Here is a 27,016-nt window from a genome sequence, read left to right as displayed (position 1 = left end):
GAAGACTTGATAATGACCACTGGCCACGAGAGTGTCAAAGTTACTTAACAATAGATATGATGGCAAAATAATGTAGTGTTCAAAGTATGTATGTTATTCAGAGCATGTTGCTGCCTGGAGCCCATCAGCAGTCTGTCTGTCCAGCACCGACTCAATGTGACCGAGCAGTGATGAGAAGAACTGAGGGACTCCCTCATAACCTAAAGAGAGAGCACAGAGGTAGTCAGTGAGTGTGTGTGTGTGTGTGTGTGTGTGTGTGTGTGTGTGTGTGTGTGTGTGTGTGTGTGCCGGCTGTGTGCGTGTGTGGCTGTGTGCGTGCCTGCGTCCGTGCGTATGTGTGAGACAGTGAAGGACATGTGTGTGTGTGTGTGTGTGCCTACCTGGGAAGAAGTTGATATCGATGATGGTGAGGGTGTGCGTGTGGATGTTGACGATGATGTCCACTCCAAACAGAGCCATGCCCAGCAGCGCCCGCAGCTCTCCGACCAGAGCAGCCACGCCCTCTGAGCTGGGAGGAGGCAGGCAGGGCATGCTCTCATCCAGCTGCGGAGGAGAGGAGGAACCACAGTTTTTTCATCAATTAAAAGAGGAATTCATTGGTTTTTCAAATAAATAAAATCAAACAAATTCCATAAATTTAGAAAACAAATGTTTAAGAAGAAGTGAAAGCAGCCAATCAGATTGCGTTATCTGCTATTTTCACTAGCTTGCCTGGGGAGACATGACATTTCTCTTTTGGGTCTGGAGCTAAAACGTTTGGGAACCGTTTGGGTCATTACTACTGATGGTTGCACGTAGCATGTTACAGACTCCACTATATGTGGTTAGAGTGGGGTTTTCAACAGGTGGTCCGTGGACCACTGGTGGTCCATGAAGGTATTGCATGTGGTCCCTGAGCAGCATTGAGTAATGTAGGACAGTAGGACTTATTTAACTTTTCTTTCCACTAGAGACACTGAATGACCTGGTGACCTATGATGACCGTCCATGTAGTCATTTACTGACAAGTTGGAGGTCAACAAATTCAACAGAAAAAGGAAGTTAGAATCTCAAAAGGGGGAAGTGCACCGGGTTGTCTGGTTGGAGTCATTATTATTAGGAAATGATTAGTAGTCTTTGGTTAACACACAGTGGGATGTATACACCATTACACGTGGGATGCATTGCAAGTGTTACAAAATCACAACTCTTATAGCCCCGCCATATCCCCACCCAACACAACAACAGTGGTCCCCAGGTTGATTCTAAGTCAGGGTGGTGGTCCGTCGTTCACAATCAGTTGAAAACCCCTGGGTTAGATGATACTGCAGGTTGATGCTACTGACTGCGTTGAGGTGAGAGCTGGACTCTGGCTTAGACACTTCATGGCTGTTGAAGAAGATAGTCTTCCTGTCTGGAAACACAATATGCAGAAAATGAAACATGTGGCAACGTCCGCCAAATCTCATTTTAACCGGTCATTTCTAATTTCTCGTTTTACCCATTAAAACTGGGAAAAAACATGGAGTAATCCTGGTCCCTAAACTGCCTCCCCCTGGCCAGCCGGGGCGCCTGATGGAGGGGAAAGGAACTGGTTGGAATAACGTGTTCCTTCCACACGCTACGTCCAACCAGGGAAACTCCCCCCTGTCAGGTGTAAAGGAGCAACTTGGACACTCAGGCATGAAGGAAGCATGAGTTCAAGTCCGTTGCTCTCCCCATGTCCCCCATATATGGGGACTGGGTTGGCGGAGGGTGTGTAGAGCCCAGGATCACATTAGATGATTGACACAGGGGTGAAAAATGGGTTACAAAATCGTGGGATAAAAAATAAAATAAAAAAAGGAGGAAAGGAAAGGAAAGACAGAAGAAAATAAGAAAAATAAGTCATGTGTCTGCTTAGACGTGCGGGTGGACTGACCACAGGGTCCAGGGGGGAAGTTCTTCAGCGAGGGTCTGTCCACACAGTAGTGTCTGTCTCCCACCACAAACACCTTGTGGAGCACGGCCCCGTGGTTGACGAAACTCTGCAGCACGCAGGGCGGCCGCGCGTCGTCCAGGCTCCCTGCACCGAAGATCAGACACATCTACAGCACGTCACAGTGACGGCAAAGAAAACACCTTCAATACATTCATTGAAAAGAAGTCGTGTTGCTGTCGGGCAGAATTATCTCTATGGCGTCACACCAAAGCATCAAAAGTAGCAGATCATCCGCGAGCTCAAAACGCGGCGCGAAGCGACACGCTTTGAGCTTGTGGATTTGATACTTATGGTTCTGGTGTTACATGGATTACAAACGTACGTACATACATACACACATACAGTACACACACATACAGAGACGTGGTGCGTTTATAGTAGAATGTCTCATTTCAAGTTTTCAAATGTAGGCCTAAAAATAGCAGATCCGCTAAAAGCTAGTCAAGCGTCCGTGTGCGTTACAGAAGTCCCAGAAAAGACACGTTGTGATTGGCCAGTAGTCACTTGAGTGGCAGCAACTACCGCTTGACTTCCTGCCTTCAATGGAGACACGGCGCTCCAATGAACTGCAGTGGCCAATGACATCTATTCGTTTTAAATATCTATATGGCTTGTTTCTGGCCCACAGCAGAGATATTCTCCTCTTGCTCTTAGTAAGGGGAAAAAGTGCACAGCACTCACCTCGTGGGAAAGGGAGCCATGGGCCACTCTTTTTTTACAGACTGAAAGAAGACAAAGAGAACATAGTTCTTAGAGGGTGTGGCTTAATCTCACAAAGTGGGCACGCGCTAAAAAAGAATAAACATACTGAGACTATTGAATGACTTCATACATTGAAATAACACTTAACAGTGGGCTGTGCCAGTGAGATTACAAGCCTTATCGTTAATGCTATGTATGTGTACGTACATCTAATGGCACTAATAGGTGGAACCTGCTACAGTACGAAGTTCCAGTGTTGCCCTGATAAGCATCTGAAGGTGTGCTACTGACTGAGAGGGAAGCTGAGGCCTTTGCTGTCCATGGCTTCCTGGATAGATGAAATGTCCCCGACACTGTTGATCTCCAGGTATGGTGGACAGCAGACACGCCAGTCTGACATACACAGTAAACACCGTTAAAACATTTGTTGTGTATTTCTGCAGGATCTCTCGTATTTAAATGATCCAGTATATCATACTGGATATCATCTTTGGACAAATATACTGTGTATACAAAAGTACAGTAACACACCCCACAATAAATCATTTAACAACTCCACCCACCCACACATTCACATGATACCGCATTTATGACACCCTGCCTCACACCCCCCCCCCCCGATAAAGGAACATCATGTGCACGCACGCAGGCACACACACACACACTCTCACACACACACACACACACACACACACACACACACACACACACACACACACACACGTAAAGACAGAGAAAGACTAAATAAAGCCCCTCACATGGAATCCATTAACATTGCTAGATAAAAAAAACATTAAGTAAAGGAGAAATTACCGAGTGGCGCGCTACGAGCTTGTAGGTCTGCTATTTTTGAAAAAGCGAAGAACGACTGACATAGAAACATAGCTTTAAGAACGACTGACATAGAAACATAGCTTTAAGAACGACTGACATAGAAACATACTGTAGCTTTTTCAGAAAACTGTCAGGATGTAGAAGACATTTTTACTGCTGTGTTTCCGTGTACTGCGCTAAACCCCACCAAGACAAATTCCTTGTATGCACATACCTAGCAGACAATAGAAGGCATATCAGCTGTACCTCTGAGGGACTTCTGCAGCATGCTCATAATGCGGTAGGAGGTAAACCGGTCTAGTAGCTGGCTCATAGCAGGCAGGGGGTCCAGAATAACAGTGCTGGGATGGGCGGACACATAGCTCTGCAACGGAAAAAGACAGAAAACAGGGGTTCAAATATAAAAGTGTCAAGTTGTAACCCTAAGGTATATACAGGGGGATTGTTCCTTTAACTGTGTTGGCGGGCTGAGGATGGGACGAGGAGTATTATGGGATATCTTGTGTTTACTTTCCGTTCTGGTGTGCAGGGAAGCGGTCGCATTATTGAGAGGAAGACAGATATTACTTTGTTTGTCCACCACAGGGATTGGATACAGACTTAGAACCCTGGCTGATCACGTTTGTCCTTTTTGAATTATTATTCTGTTTATTAAATCACCAGTTCTGCAACACGGACTCCTTTTCCTTCACAGCATAGCAAGAAAGCATAAGGATTATTCCGGAGAGGAGAGACACGGTGGTTATAAAGTTACATAAGAGTTAAATTAATGCATCCAATCCGGGAAAGCATCTGTGTCATTTTATATTTATAGTTTTATGTAAAACTATATATCGCTGCTGTTGGGCAGAAACCTCTTAACACCATATTGAAAATGTTTGTGTGTTTTGTTTTTGTAAATTAATGCCCTACTTTATCACACAAAAAGCCTCAAAAGTAGCAGATCTACAAGCCTGAAAGCGTGAGCTTGTAGTTCTGCTACTTTTGAATCCTGAAAGGTAACAGTTTGCCTGGACCGACAGAGATATAGCCATATAGGCTATGAATAATATACGTTTTTCAGACAGCTGTTCTAGGTGTTTTTAGATTTGGCCTCAAGAACAAGAAATGTAAGAAACCACTTGTGATTAGCACTTTTCAGAAACACTGATCATCAAATGCATTACTACCAGTACCAACCATCAAAACAACAATTTCCCACCATCCCAATTATTTTAAATGTACTCCTTTGTTTGTTTGTCTTGTTTCAACCTGGAAGTTGGCAAGGAGCCGCTGTGATTGGCTGTCATGCTCCGCCTCCATTATGACATCAGAGAGCTTGTGGACGATGACATGGAAGGGTCCCTGAGAAACCAGGGGCTGGCTGAGGTCAATCTACAGAACGGGACGAAAGCCATACCCATTCATCACTGGTGCTTTTACCAAAACCAACCATAATACCATATACAACACTGGTACCATAACCCATTCTGACCTGAGATCAGATTCATACGAGGTTTCCGCCGGACACACACTGGTCTGATGAACCCATTCTGACCTGAGATCAGATTCTAGAAATGTCAGTCGCTCTTCGATTTTTCAAAAATAGCAGACCTACAAGCTCGTATCGCGCCACTCGGTGGCGCGATATGAGCTTGTAGATCTGCTATTTTTCAATAGCTAAAGCATAACATGATGCTGACACCAAAATGGGTGCCCGTTCAGAATGGGATAAACAACACTGGTACCATATACAACATATACAACAATAGTACCATACCCATTCATTACTGCTGCTTTTACCATAACTGCTTTTACCATATACATCACTTGTGCTTTTACCATAACCACTTTTCACTGAAGTTGTGGAACAAACTCTGTTTGAGGAGTACAAGGTACAACATGCTTCTTAAGTTCACACTTCACAAAACCCATTCATAGTCATTCAACAAAAATCAAGGAGGGACAAGGGCTTTGGTTTCTCAATACAGTCCGCAGTTAGATTATAGCAGTGACATTGTAACTCCACTCACCCAAAGTTTTTAGTCTCTCGTGCAGGCCGATGTTAGGCTGTTTTTCACACAAATCGTTACACATTATCTCTATAGTCATGTGATCAAGACAGATCAGTCAGACTTTTCATATTCCATCCTGATTGCCAAGTTTTAACAGCGGGCGAACAACGGCGACTCCTAATGGGCATTCCGGCTGTCATTACCGTATGCAATGTAAACGTATTTGTAATCAAATGCCATTGAAATGACATGGCGTGTTCCTCATTTGTATAGGTTACAGTAGAATATATTATTTATGCATTCATATCATCGTTCATTATTCTTCGGGGACAACGAAACGCACATACATTCTCACGTCTTGACAGATGCAATTAAAACGAGTAGGCTATGTTATTGCGACTGCAAGTCGCATTTACTATGAAATTGTGCATTTCCCTTCAGTCAGTCAGTCCTCTTCGATGTCTCCCTTTTGACAGTCCATTTATAAACTCTAGACAGGCCTGCCCCAAAGTTATTGGGGCGGCCGGCAAAAACAAGAGTTCTCAACAGGCCCGAAAATGAAGGCCCCATGCCAAAGCGTCAGCGTTCGCCCAGCAGTCCGCTGTCACCCATGCGGACGTGTGCATGCATGCGAACTCGCCCTTTAGGGCTTCTCGCCCTCAGGCGTCTTACTGGTGTCATGTCATGTCATATCACAGCTGTGCAGCTTTCTACCTGTCGGTCTGTGTTTCGTTCGTCTCTTGAAAGGAGGTTGTTTTTGTGCCAAACACATTTTTGAGTGGTGCTAGCCACTCCTATAGACAGCTGTGTGTCCCTGACTGTGTCCGTCCGAGTATGGAAATACGTTTGTTGACTCACTGCTGCGCAGCCTAACACGCACGCACGCACGCACACACACACACACACACACACACACACACACACACACACACACACACACACACACACACACACACACACACACACACACACACACAGAGGCCAGGGAGGAGGGCTTGTATATATATGTGTAGTACCGTACAGTACTACAGCACGGCAAGGAACTTTTGGTCTAGCACCGTTCCAATTTCGTTGCGCAATTGTCGTTGTGTATTGGCTGCATACGTGCAGTAACTGCAGTTGCTGCAGTCTCAACTTGATCAAGGTGTCAGACAAGCCAATACACAACAATGTGAGTCATGACGTTACCCCCCAAAATAATGTCCCTCTACTTTTTACGTCCTGACGCCGGCGCCACTGATCCAGACCCGATATATACAGTATATAGGCCTACATTTATTTTTAATTTATTTTGACGTCTCACATAGGTGCAGGATCCCGTGATACATACCTGAGACCGAATAATAATATTAATAATAATAACTAGAAATGCACTCAGATCTAGTACGTCAAACCATGCATGGCTATCCTCAGTGTCGTGATCTTATATGGAGATCCAGGTGATGATAGTCAGCTCCACATATGGAGATCCATGTGTTGTACCAACTGTTGCATTCGCAAGTGTGAAGCAAACGCACTGGTTATCATGAGACTGGCACAATATGGCCATATGTTGACATTCCCATATATGGGCTTAATATTGATGATATCAGGGATCTATATACAGGGATTGTATTAGCGCATCGTCTGTGCGTGCGTGTGTGCGTGCATGCGTGCGTGCATGTGTTTAGTTTCTACCACTCCCTTCTGTTGTGACTGACAGACAGTGTTTACCTAGTCTAGTCTTCTTTAATTGCCTTGTCCTTATGTCTTCTTTTGTCTTTCTTTGGACAGTGTAATAACTGGATGGGCGGGCGCACAGCAAATACCAAACCTATGACATGTGATCTAACGTGGTAACGATTATGGCCATTATGCAAAGTTATTGCGATTATGTAAGTATTGTGCCATAGTCAAGTTGGCAGTACAAGTGTGGCAAGCAAGTGCTCTAACTGGTTGAGCCACCGCCCACCAGGCACCTCTTAATGCATTGCAGAGGAGAAAGAGATGGTGGCTACGGGCAGGTGGCCCTGACACAGTGCTCAGCTGTACATGACACACTATGTCTGCGTGTGTTATTCTGTTATGTGAATTTGAATTCAATTTCCTGTTTTGTTTTTTAAATAGCTCTAGATATAGGCTATAGGTTTACACTTAGAAAATGATTCAGTTGTGATTTTTATAGTGTTGTTCAACAACACTATACAATCACAGCCTCATCAAATGGCGTACCAGTAATTACATTTTAATGGTGGTTCATGATAACGGCTAGTATTCACAGTCAGCCCATGTGTTTGAAAGCCCAGCCATAAAAACCTTACCTCAACCACATCCACCCCATGGCATCTGTAGAAAAATAAACAAATGTACACAATTCAATAATTATAGGCTATTCACAGTTAATTGGCTAGTGTCAATTTACTGAACCACAATCCTTGTTGCTTCAAGACCTACCTCCTCGTTCCGTATTGTTGTTGTGTAAATGAACACACAAGAAAGACTCTGTTTAAAACTTACGCACAGAGCTCAGCAAAGGCATCCAGGTTCATCCTCCGCCGTTTCTTCTCGCTGAGGTAGAAGCCCACCCTGCGACCTGACATTTGGACCACCCGCTGCTACAGATAGCCCAATATACAGTAGCGCTCAGTTACAGTGTGCTGCTGTTGGCTCCTCTACTCCACGAACCGAGAGAGAGAGAGAGAGAGAGAGAGAGAGAGAGAGAGAGAGAGAGAGAGAGAGAGAGAGAGAGAGAGAGAGAGAGAGAGACAGAGAGAGAGAGAGAGAGAGAGAGAGAGAGAGAGAGAGAGAGAGAGAGAGAGAGAAGAGAGAGAGAGAGAGAGAGAGGAGAGAGAGAGAGGGGGGGGGGGGGTCTATAATCTTCTCGCATCCATTCTTCTGACTGAGTGAAGTGAAGACCACCTCAGACTGTCTAGAAGGAAAACCCGACTAAGCCTTCACGTTTAGTCAGGTAAAATTGGGTAAGTTCAAAGTTGTCTATAATAAGTCAAGTCACTTGGCTTCCTTATTGGCTGCAATCGGAATCGGACCTTATGCAAATAAACCCCAGTCAGTCATTTGTACGGTTCATCACAAATAGAAAGAGAAAGTAAAATAAATTATCTGGTAAGTTCAGTACAGTCGACCAGAGTCCATGGTTATTAATGCTCAGTATAAGGCATGTCGTTATCTCGTTATCGTGTTGTTGCCACCAAAAATAAAAGACATCAAAGAATAGATAAACAGAGGTCGTCGGGTCCAGGAACAAGCACGTACGTCCTTTGATTGATTGATTGATTGATTGATTAAAACATATATTTATTTCACAGTATGCCGAATGGCATACTGTGAATACGATTTCAAAGTCAATACAAAAACTCTTACTTTGTGGACGATCCATGACCATGATTAAGCATCACTTGTTTACAACATACAGCTGGGTCCACCATTTTCAATTCATCAGAATATTTTGACGTACAAATATACAAATATAAAGGACAACTTTAGTTTTTTTCAACCAAGGTTCATGTTTTAGGTTATTAGACAAAGTAAAAGATGAGTGTTCATTTTTTTTTTCCATTTGCTGCTTTCTTTCGTTTTAGGGATCTTAGCTGTTTTTGACAGGGGGGCGGGGCATTCGAGCATGGGGCTAAATATGTATTTTTTCACACATTTTTATAGTGATTTATTATTTTATTATTTACTAGGCTATAGTCCTACTAGACCCCAAGAAATTACATCTGGCCACAAAAGATCACAGGATCTATTGAATGTGTCAAACTGAGATATTGAGCCTATATGACACAGTCACCCCCGCCTAACCCTGTCAAAAACAGCTAATCCCTAAAACGAAAGAAAGCAGCAAACGAAAAAAGATCTTTTACTTTGTCTAATAACAACCTAAAACATGAACCTTGGTCCTTTTAAGTCGGTGAGAGTATTTATTGCAATATTACATGCACACAAATTCGAATCGAATTACGTCTTAATAGGCTAATGTCATTGTGCGGGATGACACAGGGCTTTTGCAGAGCACTAGGCTATAAATAATATGGGATCTGTGTGTCTGCCATTCATCATGCATGTATGTAGCAGCAGCTAATAAAGCTTGAAATAGAGCGTCGCTGCCCCACCCCCGACGAGGGCACAGGAAATAATTCCCCGTTCATTTTCCCCATAGACTTTTCAAAAAGTATTTCTTTAAAGACGTTTACGCCACGGACAAAGCCAACTCTTGTTGTGACAAATGACAATGGGGAGGGGTCCACCTTGAACCCCTAGTCAAAGACTCAATGGGCTGCACCGTTGTCTCCTGCCGCCGGGCCTGCAGTGAGAAAGGCGACAAGCGCCTGCAACACCCCATATAGCCGATCTACAAGCCAACAACCTGTCGCTTTGCACCACATAGTGAGCTTGTAGATCTGCCATTTTCACTGTAGTTTAAGTCCCGGGCAAATATCTAATTTCTCTTTTAAGTCACAAGCTAAAATGTTTGGGAACCCCTGCACTAAATGACCTTGTCACGGGCCAGGCCAGCCCCTATACGTGCCCTATAGACACAATGATTGAAAGAGTCTTTATATTTGTATTGACACTGAAGTTGAATTGTCACCCGTCTCCCCTCTGCAGTGCTGGCAGCCCTCTCTGGAGGGTGCCAAGTACTGTCGAGGAGGAGGGGTGTTTGTTCCGGTTATGTTTCATTAAAGTATTATTTGTTGTACTTTGTCGCCGACTTGCACTGCATTTCAAGGTAAATAAAATGCCTAATCCTGTAGGCCTACTTGTGGACCTGTCAACTTCCTGGAGCCTCCGGCCAGCATTATCACAGACCTGCTGACATATGACGACGATGTCAGTGTAAGTTGGAGGTCAAGAAATTCCACAGAAAGGGGGAGTTAGAATCTCAGGTTCAGGTTCAGGTTTATTTTGTATAGATACAGAGTATAAATACAATGAAGATTATTTTGCTCAGGGCACTCTGTCTTACATACACAGGACATAAACAAACATCTATAGTGAGAAAAAAAAGACAAAAACACAAAAAGAAAAGTGCAAGTGAAGTGACAATACAGTGCAATACAGTTCAAGGTCAGCTGTTCAGCAGCCTGACTGCCTGGGGGAAGAAACTGTTACTGAGATGGATGGTGACCCTAACCCTAATCTCAAGGAGTAACACTAAGAAATGCATAATGCATGTATGCTTAGTCAGATCAGTGTTTCTCAACCTTTTGAGCTCTGGACCACTAGCACATTTCATTTTGACTGTGCCTCTCTCCTGGGATTGTATATCTAAAAGATAGTGCTTGCTTAGTATACTTTTTGCTTGCCCTTAAGATTAAGCCATGCATGTCTTTTAAGGTTTGTGTAGTCGTATGTGGCACTGCTAAAACACCCAACACTATACTTATAATTAAATTAAATATAAGTGATCAAGGTAAAGCTTAGCTTAAAACACAATAAACCGACCACGCCACCTTTTTAAGATCGAGGTCTGGTCCTCATTTAAATTCTTCAAATAGGACACTCAGGTTTGATTTTACCAGGCAAAAGAACAACCATAAATGAAAATTAGGGAAAGACTGAAATGGAGGCTTATTTAAGGGGGGCAAACAATACTTTATTAGCTAATATACAGGGGGGCATAAGCCAAAATAAAATAGTAACAAAACTCAAACCCTAAAATGACTAAACCCTCACCAAACAAAACAATTAACAAACAATCAATGACATCGATGTACGGTCACATGCATGTGCAAAGGTAGCAAGGGGGAATTAGCTTCAGAGGGTCAGTATGTGGGGACAACCAGGCTTCTACTTCATTCGTTGACAGTTGACACTAACACAAAGGCAGGACACCAGTTCATCTGTTCCACACAAATTAACTCTAGCGACGGTACTTCAACAGATAGGTCCCAAAAGGGTCTACAAAACGTGCAACTACAGGCGAGCCCCTCTGATAATGGCACTGTGTGTAGTGCTGTAGGCTCTGTCCGTCTCGTGTTGGCTGATGAATGAATATGAACATCCTAATACATCCTAATACTGGGGAGTCAAATTATGACCCCCTGCTGTCAAAATATGACCCCCCAGTCAAAAAACACTTTGTTTGAAATAGACACTCATGCTTTCCAAGGTATGATTTGGGGTCCTAAGGATGAATACAAAATGAATATCAACATCTTAAAACCCAAATGTTGAATTGTGGGTTTGAGCTCAGGGGGGTAACTACCTGTCAGTGGGGAGGGGGGAGTGTTAATCTTATTCTAAAGCATGCAAAATATACAAACACAAAATTACATAAATCATTTTCAACTGGTACGTATACTCCGTTTACTTCACAATCACAAGACTGACATGAATATTTTGTGTCCAGATATGGCCCACTGACATACCATATAGTGCACTGACTGTATATAAAAAACGACACAAAAACTAATTTCATACACGTTTTACACAGTAAACCTGTGATTTGACATTAAAGACAATTCTGATTCTGTGAATCTTGTAATGAAACTGCTGAACATTTCTGTCCCAAATTAAAGCCCAGAATTATGCTACTGCTCAGGGTTTAGGGGTATATTTGTACAGTGAAACAGCAAAAGGCTCATTAAATCAGTTACGGTGCACTGAAAGGTGACCGGTGAATCTTCTGACCGGTGGAGTGAAGAGGGTGGGTAGAATCATTGTAAATCTTAATTGCCTTTGACCGGTGAATCTTCTGATTAAGCATTCCCAGGACAATTAAGTCTCAGCTGAGCTCCTAATTATGATACTTCTCTCCGTAAGTTGTTGCAAAATGAAGCTGAACATCTCATTCCCGGCTAAGCCCCCAAGCAGCGGCGTCAACTCCGGGGGTGCTCAGGCGCAGAAGCACCCACGGGCAAAATAATAAGCGGCGCCAATATCAATATGCAGAAGCAGAATATGCACCCACTGTCCTGACTGAAATGTCCCTTCCCCAGGCCAGTGGTCATGTTTTCATGCACGTAGTCACTGTAAGTCACATACCTTTACGGGGGGTTGTGGGCGCTTGGGCCAGATAGGTGTTGGGCCGCCCATGGGCATTCAAATGCTAATAAGGTGGCTTTTGTTCTGCTGCCAGGTAGAGCGTATAAATGTTGCATACAGTACAGTACAGGATTTATTTCCATTTGACTACGATGATGAAGCACCCTCCAGCCAAGAAGAGATTTGTCCAGTCCATGCTACAATTCGGCGCCGCCGCCCCCAAGTACGCTACGACTAAGGGTCATGGGGTAGGCCTATTAAGTGCTATTAATATAATAGTAATATAATATAATAGTAATATAATATAATATAATAGTAAAGTAAGTGTTTGCATGGGTAAAAAGGTTGGAGGCAGACTGTCGCTGCAGGAACCCGCCGTGCCGAGGAGAGACACATCTCCTTGTTGCAGGCGAAGAGACAGAAGAGGAAACGGCGTGAAGCAGCCACCACTCCTGTGCCAGTCCCCTCTCGCTTTGTAAAATAAAACATGACACAAAATAGTATACACAGTTCACAGATGCATTGAAATACTATATAAAAATGCATTCACATAACACAGCATGTAAAATGTCCACAGCAATTGGCTCAAACAAAGTCTTGTAACCCATCTTTTTAGCAAATTGTGATCAAAGCATCCTGCCTGATGATAGCAAGTCAAAACCGGTGGAGTGAAGAGGGTGGGTAGAATCATTGTAAATCTGAATTGCCTTTGACCGGTGAATCTTCTGATTAAGCATTCCCAGGACAATTAAGTCTCAGCTGAGCTCCTAATTATGATACTTCTCTCCGGAAGTTGTTGCAAAATGAAGCTGAACATCTCATTCCCGGCTAAGCCCCCAAGTATGCTACGACTAAGGGTCATGGGGTAGGCCTATTAAGTGCAATTAATATAATAGTAATATAATATAATAGTAAAGTAAGTGTCTGCATGGGTAAAAAGGTATCGACAACTGGGAGGAAGCTGCAAAGGATCGTGGCGTTTGGAGGCAGACTGTCGCTGCAGGAACCCGCCGTGCCGAGGAGAGACACATCTCCTTGTTGCAGGCGAAGAGACAGAAGAGGAAACTGCGTGAAGCAGCCACCACTCCTGTGCCAGTCCCCTCTCGCTTTGTCTGCGCCAACTGCGCTAAAGACTGCCACTCCGGAGCGGGCTGTCCAGCCACAGCCGTCGCTGCAAGAAAACATGACCACTCAGGCGCAACCCATCGTCATCACTGACGGACGGATGCCTATGATGTAAATGATGCGTAACCCAACCCCAGATTCCACATGCAAAACGAGCTGTCACTGTCTCTCTCTCTCTGGTGGTCCTCTGACAAGCCCTGTTATCCCGTTTTTCCATACACCTGGTCAGCTCATTGGTGCTTTATTGCATCTTTCTTGAGTACATCCACGTAGGCCTATCACACTAATGTGGCGCGGTCTCGTGACCGTGTGTTGGTTTCCGACAGCACCAATTTGCAGGTTGGCAGCTCTTGATGTCTTTGGCAGTGTACTGCTAGTAGTATCATTCTCTTGGCTGCTATATTTTCTCACTCATGCTTGGTATTCCATCATACAGATTATTGTAACATGTGCACTCTTGCTGTAGAGACACAAAACAGACCACAAGCCAAGAAACAAGGAGCTGGAAAATAAGACTATCCAAGTCATAGTTTCCAAACCAAATGCCTGCCCATCTTCTATCAGTCTAGCTACTCTATCAAGTGGCCAAAAGAATATGGGGCAACACACCTGGTGTGTTTTCACAATAACTCTTTACTATGCATAGAGAACTCTGTCTTACCTGTCCTAGGGCTGGGCATATAGGTCCTGATTCTTCAAAAACGAAATGCGCCAGAGTGTAACGTTGACGGAAACAGATATCGTATTTATCCGTCCGATCAAGCTACGTTGAGATGACGTGTTATTCAGAGAGTGGTGTGTACCACAGGTGCGCTGGCGTATCGCAGGTGTATGTCATACTGAAAGCAGCGGGTGCAAAGTGATCGGAAAAGCAACCGACAACCTCATCTGCATTGATCCACGCCCAATATCATACCATAAAAGGCTTCAAGCATGACTCAGCAGACAGCAGTTTGTCTGAGATCACAGCCGCGGTCACTGCTATCCAAGCTTGCAACGTTGCGTGCTCCGCTGAAGCAATATAATTATAATTTATTTAATTAAGTTCGGGACCAAGGCGGGTGCTCACTCACACCTTTGCAGAGGTAAAACATATCCGATATTTAAAATATTGGATATGTGAATATGTCAATGCAAAAGTCGTCTTTTCAGAGAGAGCGAGAGAGAGAGAGACGAGAGAGGGAGGGGGGCTGCATGGGCCCTCGACACTGTTGCGCGATAAAGAACAGTAGCCCATACATTCATAAGTAAATATATTATAGGCCTGGGATCCTCTTGTCTGAAGAAATTATAATCCAGTGAGTTTATCCAGTGAGTTAAACTATTCTGTGTGTGGCATCCATGTGATCAATATCAATATACATTATTATAAATTATGTCTGTCTGTCCGTCATGTTCACGAGTGGAGGTGAGCTGGTTTAAAACTGATATGACTGGCCGACTTTCAAACACGCTGCATTCATTAGGCTATAAATGTGGTCTTCTATTTTTTATATAGGGCTAATTAGCCCTATTCATTTTCCAATGTGAATCGGATCGGCAGCACGCTGCCCCCCCCCCCCCCCCCCCCCCCCCCCCCCACACACACACACACACACACACACACACCGAAACAACGTTAGATTCGTACAGTGCAAAATGCAGATAAGTGTAGGCCTATGTTCTTATTATAATTGTGAGTTTGTTTTTTAACATGCAGTCCGCGAGAGCCGATCTACAAGCTCACAACGCATTGCACTGCGAGTAGCCTATAGAGAAGGCTGTCAAGTGAGCAGCGCAATCGCGCATGGCATGCTATAGAAATATCCTAATAAATAAATAAAAAGGTGTCGGGGCTTGCAGGGGCAGTTTCCTTATGGGACTCTATAGGCTAACTTGCCTCTAGAATGCATGCATTTAGGCATACAAGTGCACTCGGCTTTTATATATATATATATATATCGTTTTTTTATGTGCTGATCGACCAATATGTTGGGGACACATGCCTACATATTTTATCTGAGATTTGGGAACAATTTATTGATTCAGCATGAAGACTAAAGCCTTCTGAATAAATCTATGCGCTAGTGTATGCTTCCGCAAATTTCTCCGCCACCTAAAGAGCTCCCGTAGCATTTAGCGGAATTTCCGATCAACCAAAGACAGCGTCAAGTTCACGGCCATTTCCATGAATTCCAAATTAATGTGGGAAATCCACGTAAATGCCTTTCCGCCAGCGTCACGGCAATATATCAGCGGAAACGCGTTAATGAATCAGGCCCATAGTGTCTAATAAAATCAGGCAGAATAATTACAACTTACAAGGTACTTGTTAAGGGTCTTACAAACACTACAAACAGAGCCGAGTATGTAACGCTGATGCTCCGACCACTCTGAATTTCTGAACGATCTGAAGGACCTTGGGTGCGCTCCAGTGCTCTTAGAGGGTATTTCCGAACGCACTTACAGTGTACAAGGGCTTGAGTTTCTAAGGGCAGATTCACACAGAGTCCATTTGATTCAAACTGTTCACAAATACTTTTGCCTGGTCTCCGCTGACACTGGCTATTCACATTGGCCTCGATTCTTCCTCACCCGAGTGCACTTCATTCAACTGTATTCAATGCTTTCACATTGCAGCGATCCGTATCCGAGACTACCTCCATGCGGTCTCAGGAATGGTTGGGTGATCCGCTCCGGGCAAGGCATGGGGTTGGCCGTGATAAAGTATTTGCTTTTATCTGCCAGCAATCGAGCATAGGGACGGAGCAAGGAGGACCAGCGAATGGAAGTTAAAATTGGACCAGATAATAGTGACTGGCAGAAGACAATGAGTTGCCTGTGAGAGAGAGGAGAGACATGAGAACACAGAAATCTCAAACTGAACTGATCTGTGTACGTACAGATTATTTTTTTAATCCATGCACATCAGTGATTTCAATGAGCAGCTGATCTACATGCTTGCAATGCAACGCATTGTGAGCTTGTAGATCAGCAATTTTGGTAACTGGTGGAGGTGGGTGCACTGCCACCTGCAGACTACCGGGAATGTGGTCAGTTTGTTGAGTGTGGTGGGCGGTGACGTCACAGAGTGCGTTCAGTGTGCCTTATTTACGAACGACCAGTTACAACACACCATTCACACTGAGCATTGCTCAGTGCGTGCACTCGGCACACCCGGTGCGCAGCGCACTGGATTTTCGAACGACAACGCACTGAGTGCACTGAATAAACGAACGACAAGAGAGCACACCAGTGCGTTCAGGGCGCATTTCCGAACGCGCCCCATGTCAACCAGGGTCTCCACTCTCCAGTATCATGCAGTGTGACATAAGTGTGAGGTGTGGGATAAAAGATAAAGAAAACTTTGTCCATTCAATTTACATGAAATGGTAATTTGTCTTTGGCACACCGGCAATCAGTTTACAACAATAATTGTGGGCTCGCCACAGCGAGCACACAATAGTTATTGCCAGTCTATATTTATTCGTTATACTTCTTCTTCTTTATTCCACCCTTTTTTTGCGACCTTCTAACTTCCACATACTTTATGCTAGAAATGTAGTTCAAACTTCAAACTGTTCAGCTCTTTGCAGTGATGTGTGCTTGTATTTTTATTTTTACAAAGTTTTATACTTTTTATACTTTTTTACTTTTTTTTACATTCTTTATAATGAGAGTCGATGGAAGAAAGGTCCCATTTTTCACAGTTAACTTTTTTGAGCTCTTATTACTCCGTGATACTTTCACTTTGAAACTTCATTCAAACTTTATAATGTTCATCTATCTTTGAACTTTCATTGGTGAAAAAGTTGTTTTGAAAAAGTTTATACTTTTTAAAATATTTAACTTTATTTATAGTTTTTTCCTCCCATTGACAATGTATGGGATTTATCTCTAAATCAACCTCACTTTTGCAGCCTCATTACTCTGGCAGACTTTGTCGTAGAAACGTGATTTAAACTTTAGAAAGCTCACACGACTCTGGACTTTTTCGTGGTTCAAACCGTATTCGAATACGTTAAACGGTTTTCCCGAAATCGCAGTTCAATCGCAGGCCGTTTCGCCTAATTAGTGCCAACTTAGAGTGCGGGGCTTCTTTCACTAGAGTGCAGGAACTGAATTTTTTTCCTTGAAAATTTACCAAACAAATTGTCGTCCCGGCCAAAATATTCATTTTACACGCATGTCCTTTGGTCATTTTGTAGCCACACATGTCCTCTTTCACACAATGTGACCACCAAAACACAGAGACATACAGAATGTGAACTACGGCCTTTTAAGTGACACAAATACAGTCAAGCTTCTCATTGACCTCCATTGTAAAATCCTTACGAGGAAATTATCGCGATGACAATTCTTAACTCGCTCTTATAACCACATTTTCGATCGTACCAACACCACAATCGCACATGGTGTACATCAATATCTCAGGCCACTCACAGCAAAAAAATTATTTGCATTCGACTTTTACTTTTTGCGATAGAGCAATTTGTTAGGGCATAGTTTCCCCCCATTCAGGACCATTGTAAAATAGCCGCGCGCCACTCCCAGTCATAGTGTTTGTCTTTTACACTTCCACAGCTGAGACATATAAGGGCTTAATTACAGGGCTGAAATTAAAGTTACAAGATCTCAATGAGTTGCTCTGCGATACCTTGTGGGCTTGTAGGTCTGCTATTTGTGCAATTGGATGGCCTTTACACAGCTCTCGCAAGAGCACGCACGCACGCATGCGCGCACGCACACACACACCCTGTCTTCCTATTGGTTGCCCTTTACACAGCTCTCGCGCACGCACGTACGCACGCACGCACGCACGCACACACGCACGCACACACCCTGTCTTCCTATTGGCTGGCCTTTACACAGCTCTCACAAGCGCATGCACGCACGCACGCACACACACACACGTTTATAAAAAAAAACACTTCTACAACTTTTATACATTCTTTTTTAAACTTTTCCTTCAGCTTTAATACATTTTCTACTGTACATTATATACATTGCGTCTTTTGGCGAGCCCACGCAGTTTCTGCAGGGAACTGCTTTCTAGTTGCAATTGTTAATATCCATTATCATTAATAAATAATAATAATATCCATTATCATGTGGAAGTGTCCACATTGTGTGTTCTCAATCCAACCCTCCCCAATATTTATAAAGGAACATTGTGTGTATTCATTTATTCTCTACAATACAATAAATCTTGCAAAACAAACAGCTGAAGGGAAAAACTATTAAACTTAGGCACTTCAGTTGACCAATTCAAGCACAGTGCTGTCATTCTGTAGACTAAACATAAAAATAATAAAACAAGAAATAATACCAACATAATGGTCAACTTAAGTGATAATTTTGGTTAAAACAAAAAGGTATTTCTTAAAGGTTAAATACCTATCATTGCTATAGACTAGTGTTTGTTCAGTAACAGAGGTCTCCCCAGCTCTTTAATAAACAAAAAATACATTTTCAGGCACGCTGGGCAAGACCTATGCTGTAGTTGTTATGGACTGGCTCCCTGCCTGTCCATCTTTCCACTTTGGCCACTACCCCCTCCCTTTGCTTCTACACACACCTGTCTCCAACTGCCTCATCAGCCCATTTGTTCACTTCTCACTACTCACCTGTGCCTACTTCCCCTATCAGCTCCACCCATAAGACTGGACTCATTCTGCTAATGCTTGGCTAGAGTATAACCATTTGTTAGTGTGTTTTCCGGACTCCTGCTTTTCAGTACTTCTTTCCCGAGTGTTCCTCAGGTTTGATCCTCTGTGTGTTTTTTGGACGTTAATACATTTACTCTTTGTTTACCTTTTGACCTGCTTGGATGGATTTATGGTTTTTGTCCTGCCTGCTTCAGTTTGGTCTTCATTAAAACTCTTGCAAAGTACTCTGCCTGTGTTGCCTGCATTTGGGTTCTACTTTGACACGCACCATAACAGTAGTGTAGAGAGTGTATCGGCGGAAGTGGCGGGATTTGGGCGGAAGAACCGCTAAAGGAAATGGCGTTGACGCTTTAGAAATCCATTTAAATTCTCCATGAATGAAACAAGTGTGATTTGGCGAAAAATACATCGGACGGATGTTCCGGCCCGACACATCCGCCGATACACTCTCTGCCTTTGTTGTGACCAGGCTTTTCTCTTCACAGATGATAGTCCGGCAGCCGACAGGCTTGTTTTGTTTAAAGTGGGAAATTTGGTATATAGTCTTTTTTTTATTGGCCTAAAATATTGTCTATATAGCCTGCATACATTCATGAACCCACTTGCTGATCGGCTGTCGGCATTGAGCACGTTTTTTAATCAGACCAGTGTGTGTCCAGTGGAAACCTCGTATGAATCTGATCTCAGGTCAGAATGGGTTAATAGGGGTTTTTATGTGACCACACCATTAACATCCTATAGGCAAGATTTTCAAATTTTCATTATGCTTTATGTAGCATGTGACATGTCAAACTAGGGGGTTTTCATGATTCTGAGGGGTTTTCATGATTCTGAGGGGTTTTCATGATTCTGAATGCATTTCTAGCATTAGTTTTGCACAAAAAAACACTCCTTGGGCTAAAATCAGCCATAGCCACTTGCCCAAATGTGCCCAAATTCTCCAAAATGCGCTGGCCGTGTGTTTTTTGTGTGCAAAACTAATGCTTGGAATGGATTCAGAATCATAAAACCCCCCAGTAGTTTGTCATGTCACATGCTACTTATGACATTTTTGCCTTATAGAGGAGGTCAATGGTATAGTCACATATAAACTCCTATTAAAAAAATACCGACAACATTTAGGCCATAAAGAAATACTATATACCAAATTTCCCACCCCACAACCCCGGCTGCCAGACCATGAGTAAGGCTGGGGCCGAGGCTAATTTTCAGGTACTGTAGGTGACAAAATGTCAGCCAATCAGGAGAGAGTAGGAGAGCAGGAGAGGAGAGGGTAGGTGGCTTGGATGGAATGATCATTCCTGGAGTCTGTTCTGTAGTGGAGTCAGTTACTCTGTCTATCACAATAGTAGGAGGATTAACCTCCCTGTTGTTACTTGCGCAAGCAGAGCGCGCAAGTAATAATTTCTCCCGGTCTCTTCCGCCGTGACAGCTGTCCCGCCATTCGATGTTTATGCAGAAAAACATCAAATCTGTGCCTGTTTTGCTGGGACCAAACGACCACAAATGACCATATTTCTTACGTCATCATTTAGAGCTAGTCATACGTATACTATATACATAATCAGTAAAAATAAAATAGCAAATTGTGCCTGATCTGCTGGGACCAGAGTACGTGGTGTGTATATGTATGACTAGCTCTTAATGATGTAAGAAATATGGTCATTGGATAGGCTACATTTATCACAATATTATTTTACTGTGTAATCTAACACAAATCTTACAAATGCTGTCACTCAGTTATTTAATTTAGGCAGAAAATATATCACTGAATAGTGTATGCAATTAATGCATTCAAAAGAGCTGAATAAATGTTTTATGGACCCATAATAGTGATTATTATTTAATAATAATAATAATAATAATAATAAAACTTTATTTGTATAGCACCTTTCATGACATGAAATGCAGCTCAAAGTGCTTTACAGAGCAATGGAGCATTAAAAAACAAGCAGTAATGCAATGCAATACAGTGAGGACATGAATAACAAAAAATAAAAGATCAATTAAAAGCAATGTTGTAGAAGTGGGTCTTGAGCTGTGCTTTAAAAATGTCTACAGAGGCTGCCTGACGAAGGTACAGTGGGAGCTTGTTCCATGCCGTCGGCCCGTAGAAGCAAAAAGCTGCTTCCCCGTATTTTTTGTTGCCATTTCTTTAGGCAAAGCCAGCAGGCCAGCAGTGGAAGACCTTAGGGGGGCGGTTTGGAACATATTTAGGCAGGCAGTCATGTAGGTAGGAAGGTGCGAGACCATTGAGAGCTTTATACACAAGTAAAATAATTTTAAAATCAATCCTAAAAACAACCGGAAGCCAGTGCAGTGAAGCCAAAACTGGAGTAATATGTTCTCTCATCTTAGTTCTAGTTAAAACTCTGGCTGCTGCATTTTGGACAAGTTGTAATCTGTCAGTTGTTTTCTTAGGCAGTCCTGAAAAAAGTGCATTGCAGTATAAATCAAGCCGAGAAAAAACAAAGGCGTGGATTAGCGTTTTTGCATCGTCCAAAGACAAATAGGCTCTGATTCGTGCAATATTTCTAAGGTGAAAAAAGGCAATCTTGGTAACATGATTAATGTGTTTGTGTGTGATTCATTTAAGTTGTTTTGCCATACCCATTTATTTTGCCATAAATCAGATAGCTTTAAGGTACGGCCATGACAGCAATGGTAGGAAAAAAGATATATAATATGAATCATATTCGGATATTCGGTTTTCGGGGGGCCAACTGTTTCCTATATTCGGTGTTCACTGCAGTTTCGGCCAAGAATTTCCCTTTCGGTTTATCCCTAGTTGTATGTATAGCATTGTATGACTGTATGTATGAGTATGTAAATAGTTCAATTCAACTTTGTAAATACAAAATGTATTTATTGTTATTTTGTCTTCGGTATAAAAATGAATGAACATTGAACAAGGATACCGTATCTCAGACTCAATCATGTAAAAAATAACGTCAAAATCAAGTAATTCCAGTAGAAAATTAACACAAATAAATACATAAAAAGTACATTCATTGAACATTAAACACAAACAAATAGATTGCACTGAACTGAAAATAGATTGCACTGCACTGAACATGAACATTACACATTGCAGAGAGAGGATGAACTTGGCTGTTCTCTCTACTACGTTTAAATGTAAACTACTTATCAACCATTCTCTCCAGTAGAGAGAACAGCTTATCTGCTTCCCTCTGAAGTCTCATGACCTCTTTGAGGAGCTCATCATCTCTCCCCCTCTTCTTCGGGCCAGCCTGCACATTGGGCCCTGGTGTTCCGGGCCCTGGTGTTCCTGACCCTGCTCCAGACCCCAGTGCAGCTGTACCACTATGGTCTGGTATGGCCTGGCCTGGTGGTGCTGTAGGCCAGCAGTCCGGCTCCGCTCCAGAGACTTCCAGGCATGGCAGTCTCACGTGGTGGTGCTGCTGTAGGCCCGCCGCTGCAGGCCACCTCCTCACCCGTCTTTGGATACATGCACTCCTAAGGCAGTGGAGAATGAAGGTTTCAGAACCACTGGCTTAACAGGTTATTTGTATGGCAGTAGTGCTACAACTCAGAATTCCCTTATTGTTAAAAAAAAAAGATGGCTTTTGTGTTTGGGTAATATGTTCTGTTGTGGTCCAATGATGACTTTACAACAGGTTGCCATGTCATAAACATTAGAACTTAAAGTCAATACACCACATTAACACTTCTCAGTGTCCACACCCTGAATTGGGATTCACCTAATTAATTAGGTGAATCCCAATTCAGGGTGTGGACACTGAGAGCGTATTTCGGGGTATATGACGTTACAGCGCCGCGCCGGAGTGCTTCCCATTCCACAGAGCGCAAAAGAGTCGTGTTGACACTGCACTAGGCCACTAGGGCACTAGGGGTTAATTTTGCGACAATGTAATAGTGTACAATAATAGTGTACATTAAATGTACACTATTATGTAAAGGTATGCTGGCATAATGATAATAATTAAGGCAAGAAATCAAAATGCTATAGAATATAGAAGCCACAATGGGTGTCAAGTCAGCTGCAGAGACAATGGTATTGTCTCGCTGTCAAATGTAGTTTCATCAAGATCAGTGGTCCCCAAAAAATGTTTAGCGTGAGACCGAAGAGAGAAATTTGATGTCTCGCTGGCTGGGGCTCAAACTGGTGAAAATAGCAGATGTACAAGCTCGCAATGCGTTGTCAGCAGTGTTGATTTCATCGACTAAAACTGACGATAAATGATCATCGACTAACTTTTTTCACTGACGGAAACTAAATGGAAACTAAATGAAAACTAAGCTATGATGACTAAAACTAAGACTAAGTAATACTGACAATTTCGTCAACAAATAAAAACTAGGAAGTGACTAGTGGACAAGAGATACAGTATAAGTCATTTTACACTTGGTTGCATGCTGAAAATAGCAGATTGGCTATTTCCAGTGTAAAATCAGCCATTACGACCGCATACATTTTAGTCGAATCAACTGTAGATTTAGTGGACTAAAATCTTATGATATTTAGTCGACTAAAACTAGACTAAAACTACAACTTTCCGGGTGACTAAAACTAAATGTGGTGTCTGCAGACGAGCACACACACATTATCCACTTGAACCCTCTCCACAGCAGGGGTTCCCAAACTTTGTCATGACAAGGACCCCCAAATTGACACTAATTAGCCCGCGGACCCCCATTTGAAAAGATATGCCAGGGACCCCCATAAGAGAAGACTTTTACAGCTCTAGCAAAACCAGTTTAATTTTAATGACCCCCAGTTTGACATGCATATTAGTCTACGGACCCCCATTTAATGGCATTTCTATCTCTGAGACCCCAATTTATATCGTAAAATCTATGTTAATTTAACTCTGAGAGTGTACAAATGGACCCGTTAGGGTCCATCATTTAGCTGGGGACCCCTGGAACTCCCTCAAGGACCCCTGGGGGTCCCCGGTCCCCACTTTGAGAGCCACTGCTCCACTGCAGTGGTTGTCTGTTCACAGTCCATTAGCATTATGCCATTATACTGCATGTCATGCTGTTGCAAGTTTGTCCACCAGGGGAAGCTCATGATCAGTTGTGAGTTTGTAGATCGGCTATTTTCAGCAAGTGTAAAAACAGTCATTACGACGGCATAAAGGGACACCAAAACACATTTTAGTCGACTAAATCTACAGGTGATTTAGTCGACTAAAATGTGTTTTGGTGTCCCTTGATGCCGTCGTAATGACTGTTTTTACACTTGCTGAAAATAGCCGAAAAAAATCTTATGACATTTAGTCGACTAAAACTAGACTAACACTAAGACATTTCCAGGTGACTAAAATGTGACTAAAACTAAATGAAGTTTCAGTCCAAAGACTATATGACTAAACTAAAATAGAAATTTGCTGCCAAAAACAACACTGCTAACTAGTGACCACAAACAAATGGTTGGGGGTTGTTTGCTATGTTAGGACATGTACCTACTGTGTTCCTAGCTCTGTAACTTGACCATTATTACCATATAGGGGTTATCACCAGGTGATGCAGGCTGCATCACTGGTGGTGTCTCAAAGTTCGAGACAAGCATGGTGGTTTTCTCAAAGCCACTCCCGACCGATAAACAGGTATTTGGGGCCTGGCCAAGTCATTGTCTTGGAGGTGCAACCAACCAGCATTAATTTACAAAGCCATTTGTTTTTAATTGTTTACATTAGTAGGCTATTAATTTTTTTTTTTTTTACATTGTTTGTATGGTCTGTTGGATGTCGGTTGTTTTAAAATGGACCTCTATTTCATTTTAACCAATAGATTGTACTAAAAAAGGACTCATAGCACGACACCGAGTGCCGCGCTATGAGCTTGTAGATCTGCTATTTTTGAAAAATCGTGAAAATGTGGCGCAAATCTTTGAATATATATATTCTTTCAGAGCGAATGTTTTTAACTCAAATCTTTGCTTCTGGGGGTGTCCACTGGAACAACATATTTCCAGATGGGGGTCGGTGGCCAATTACATATAATTTTGGGGGTCCTTGACATGACAATGTCAAGGAAAGTTTTGTGAAAACCTTTGTGCGAAACATGTGTCGAATTGAACGGTCGAGTCAAGCCAGCATAACTGAAAGATTAATGAAGAGACCGAGGGCTCTTCGACTTCTGAATATGATGTCTCGGGGCCTGTCGGATGCGCTTGACTGCCGTGCAACAATGCCAGACACACCGCTTGTGAGCTATGGCAATTTCCCGGTGGATTTCCCTTTCTTTTTTGTTGAGTTTTGGTGAGTTTTTCAAACTGACCAAAACTAAAATATTACAAAAAAATAAAAATTTGCACCTAGGGACAAACAGACAACTTCAGGGTGCTGGGTGGAGCAAGCTTCAACACACTCTAACACGAACTTTGCTGCACGCGTTCCGAAGGGCCACTTCACAACTTACCTGTTTGAGTCAAGCCACCGAGCTTGTAGGTCTGCTATTATTGTTTTTCAGCAACTCAATACTCGGGAATCAGGCGAGTCGGTCGCTTCACCATCTGCTTGCAGTATGCAGCACAGGTGATGCAGGCTGCATCACTGGTGGTGTCTCAAAGTTCTCGAAGCCACTCCTGACCGATAAACAGGTATTTGGGGCCTGGCCAATATAGCAAAAGGATACAATCAAAACTTTATTAGGTACCATCTTAATCTGCAAGTAACCCAAATGCTTCATTATCAGCCATAATATCTGATTGACCTTGGCCTGTAGAGTTGTCTTTCCACATGATAGTTGTATCATGTCTCACACTAATTAGGGGTGTAATGATACATTTTCACAGCGATACGATACACATCACGATACATGGTTAACGATACGATACATGGACGATATTGGTTCATTATGGCGAGACGAGACGATACGATTCAATGATTTAAAATCGATACAGTAACTAATTAGCAAATACATTAAGTCAAACTTGTGGATAGCGCAGGTTTCTTAGGGGAAAGATTTATTATTATGGATATTAATAAGTAAACAATGATTCTCTGGCAAAAAATTGACATTGTATTTGAACACGTGGACAAACCCACGCCTTGACATGAACACAGAGAATACACACATTTATCGATAGACCATGTAGCGATATGGAATGGAAAAGTATAATTAAACCCATCTTTTTCCTTTTTCTTCTTAAAATTGCTAAATACAATGCACAAATACTTAGCATTGACACAATTGTATTATATACATAACGATTCGATACCGATTATTTCCATTGCAAAACGATACGATACAAAGTCAAACAATACGATATTTGCTGCCTCCATTTCGATATACTATACTGTAATTTCGATACGTTTACACTCGTAACACTAATCTCACCATTAAGCCATCTGCTGCTGTCGTTTCTTGAACATATAATACATTTATTTTTGTAGCTACAGTATGCAGATAATTACTATAGTTACTTGGTCTTCCCTGTTCTTTCCTGCAAACACGACCCTCTCTCTTTGAGAGTTTCAAGTCAAATCAATGTAGTTGTTAGACTTCTCTATGGGAGAATTGCGTTTTTGAATGATTTATTGAAAATTCTTTGTTGTGACAACGAAAGACCTTCAGAGAAAGCTTGACTTGTCTGCTTCCAGGAAAAAACTAAAATGTTTAGTTTTTGTGTTGGAAGCCATTTAAAAGAGCCTGCATTTACACTGTGTAGTGTTTCTAGGACAACAAAAAAAGTTATGGCCGGTTTTATTTTCCAAATAACTTTTTTTCTGCTGGGCGTACACACCCATGCCATATCTCATTTTAAAGGGTGAGTCTAG

At 42.5% G+C, this 27,016-nt stretch overlaps 1 protein-coding gene across 2 annotated transcripts; it reads right to left on the bottom strand.

Annotated features, from left to right (window-relative positions):
• Positions 1-50: 50 nt before the first annotated feature.
• On the bottom strand, positions 51-8,126 carry LOC310863878 (inositol-tetrakisphosphate 1-kinase-like). 2 transcript variants are annotated; one of them, XM_083772392.1, is made up of 10 exons: positions 7,987-8,126; positions 7,791-7,815; positions 4,748-4,870; positions 3,743-3,860; positions 2,954-3,055; positions 2,642-2,682; positions 1,901-2,066; positions 1,326-1,393; positions 381-543; positions 51-200 (listed from the first exon to the last, which is right to left on the bottom strand). In XM_083772392.1, the coding sequence occupies exons 1-10, from the start codon at positions 8,067-8,069 to the stop codon at positions 94-96; spliced, it is 996 nt and encodes a 331-aa protein (XP_083628518.1). In that variant the 5' UTR covers positions 8,070-8,126; the 3' UTR covers positions 51-93. The 2 variants fall into 2 exon arrangements, with proteins under 2 accessions (XP_083628518.1, XP_083628519.1); XM_083772393.1 differs by having other exon boundaries at positions 7,991-8,074.
• Positions 8,127-27,016: the final 18,890 nt, after the last annotated feature.

The sequence above is a fragment of the Protomyctophum parallelum genome (assembly GCF_964188405.1).
Source record: "Protomyctophum parallelum genome assembly, chromosome: 9".
NCBI classification, from domain to species: domain Eukaryota; kingdom Metazoa; phylum Chordata; class Actinopteri; order Myctophiformes; family Myctophidae; genus Protomyctophum; species Protomyctophum parallelum.
The sequence above is the reverse complement of the archived record's forward strand: the minus strand, read 5'-3'. Positions and strand labels throughout refer to the sequence as shown.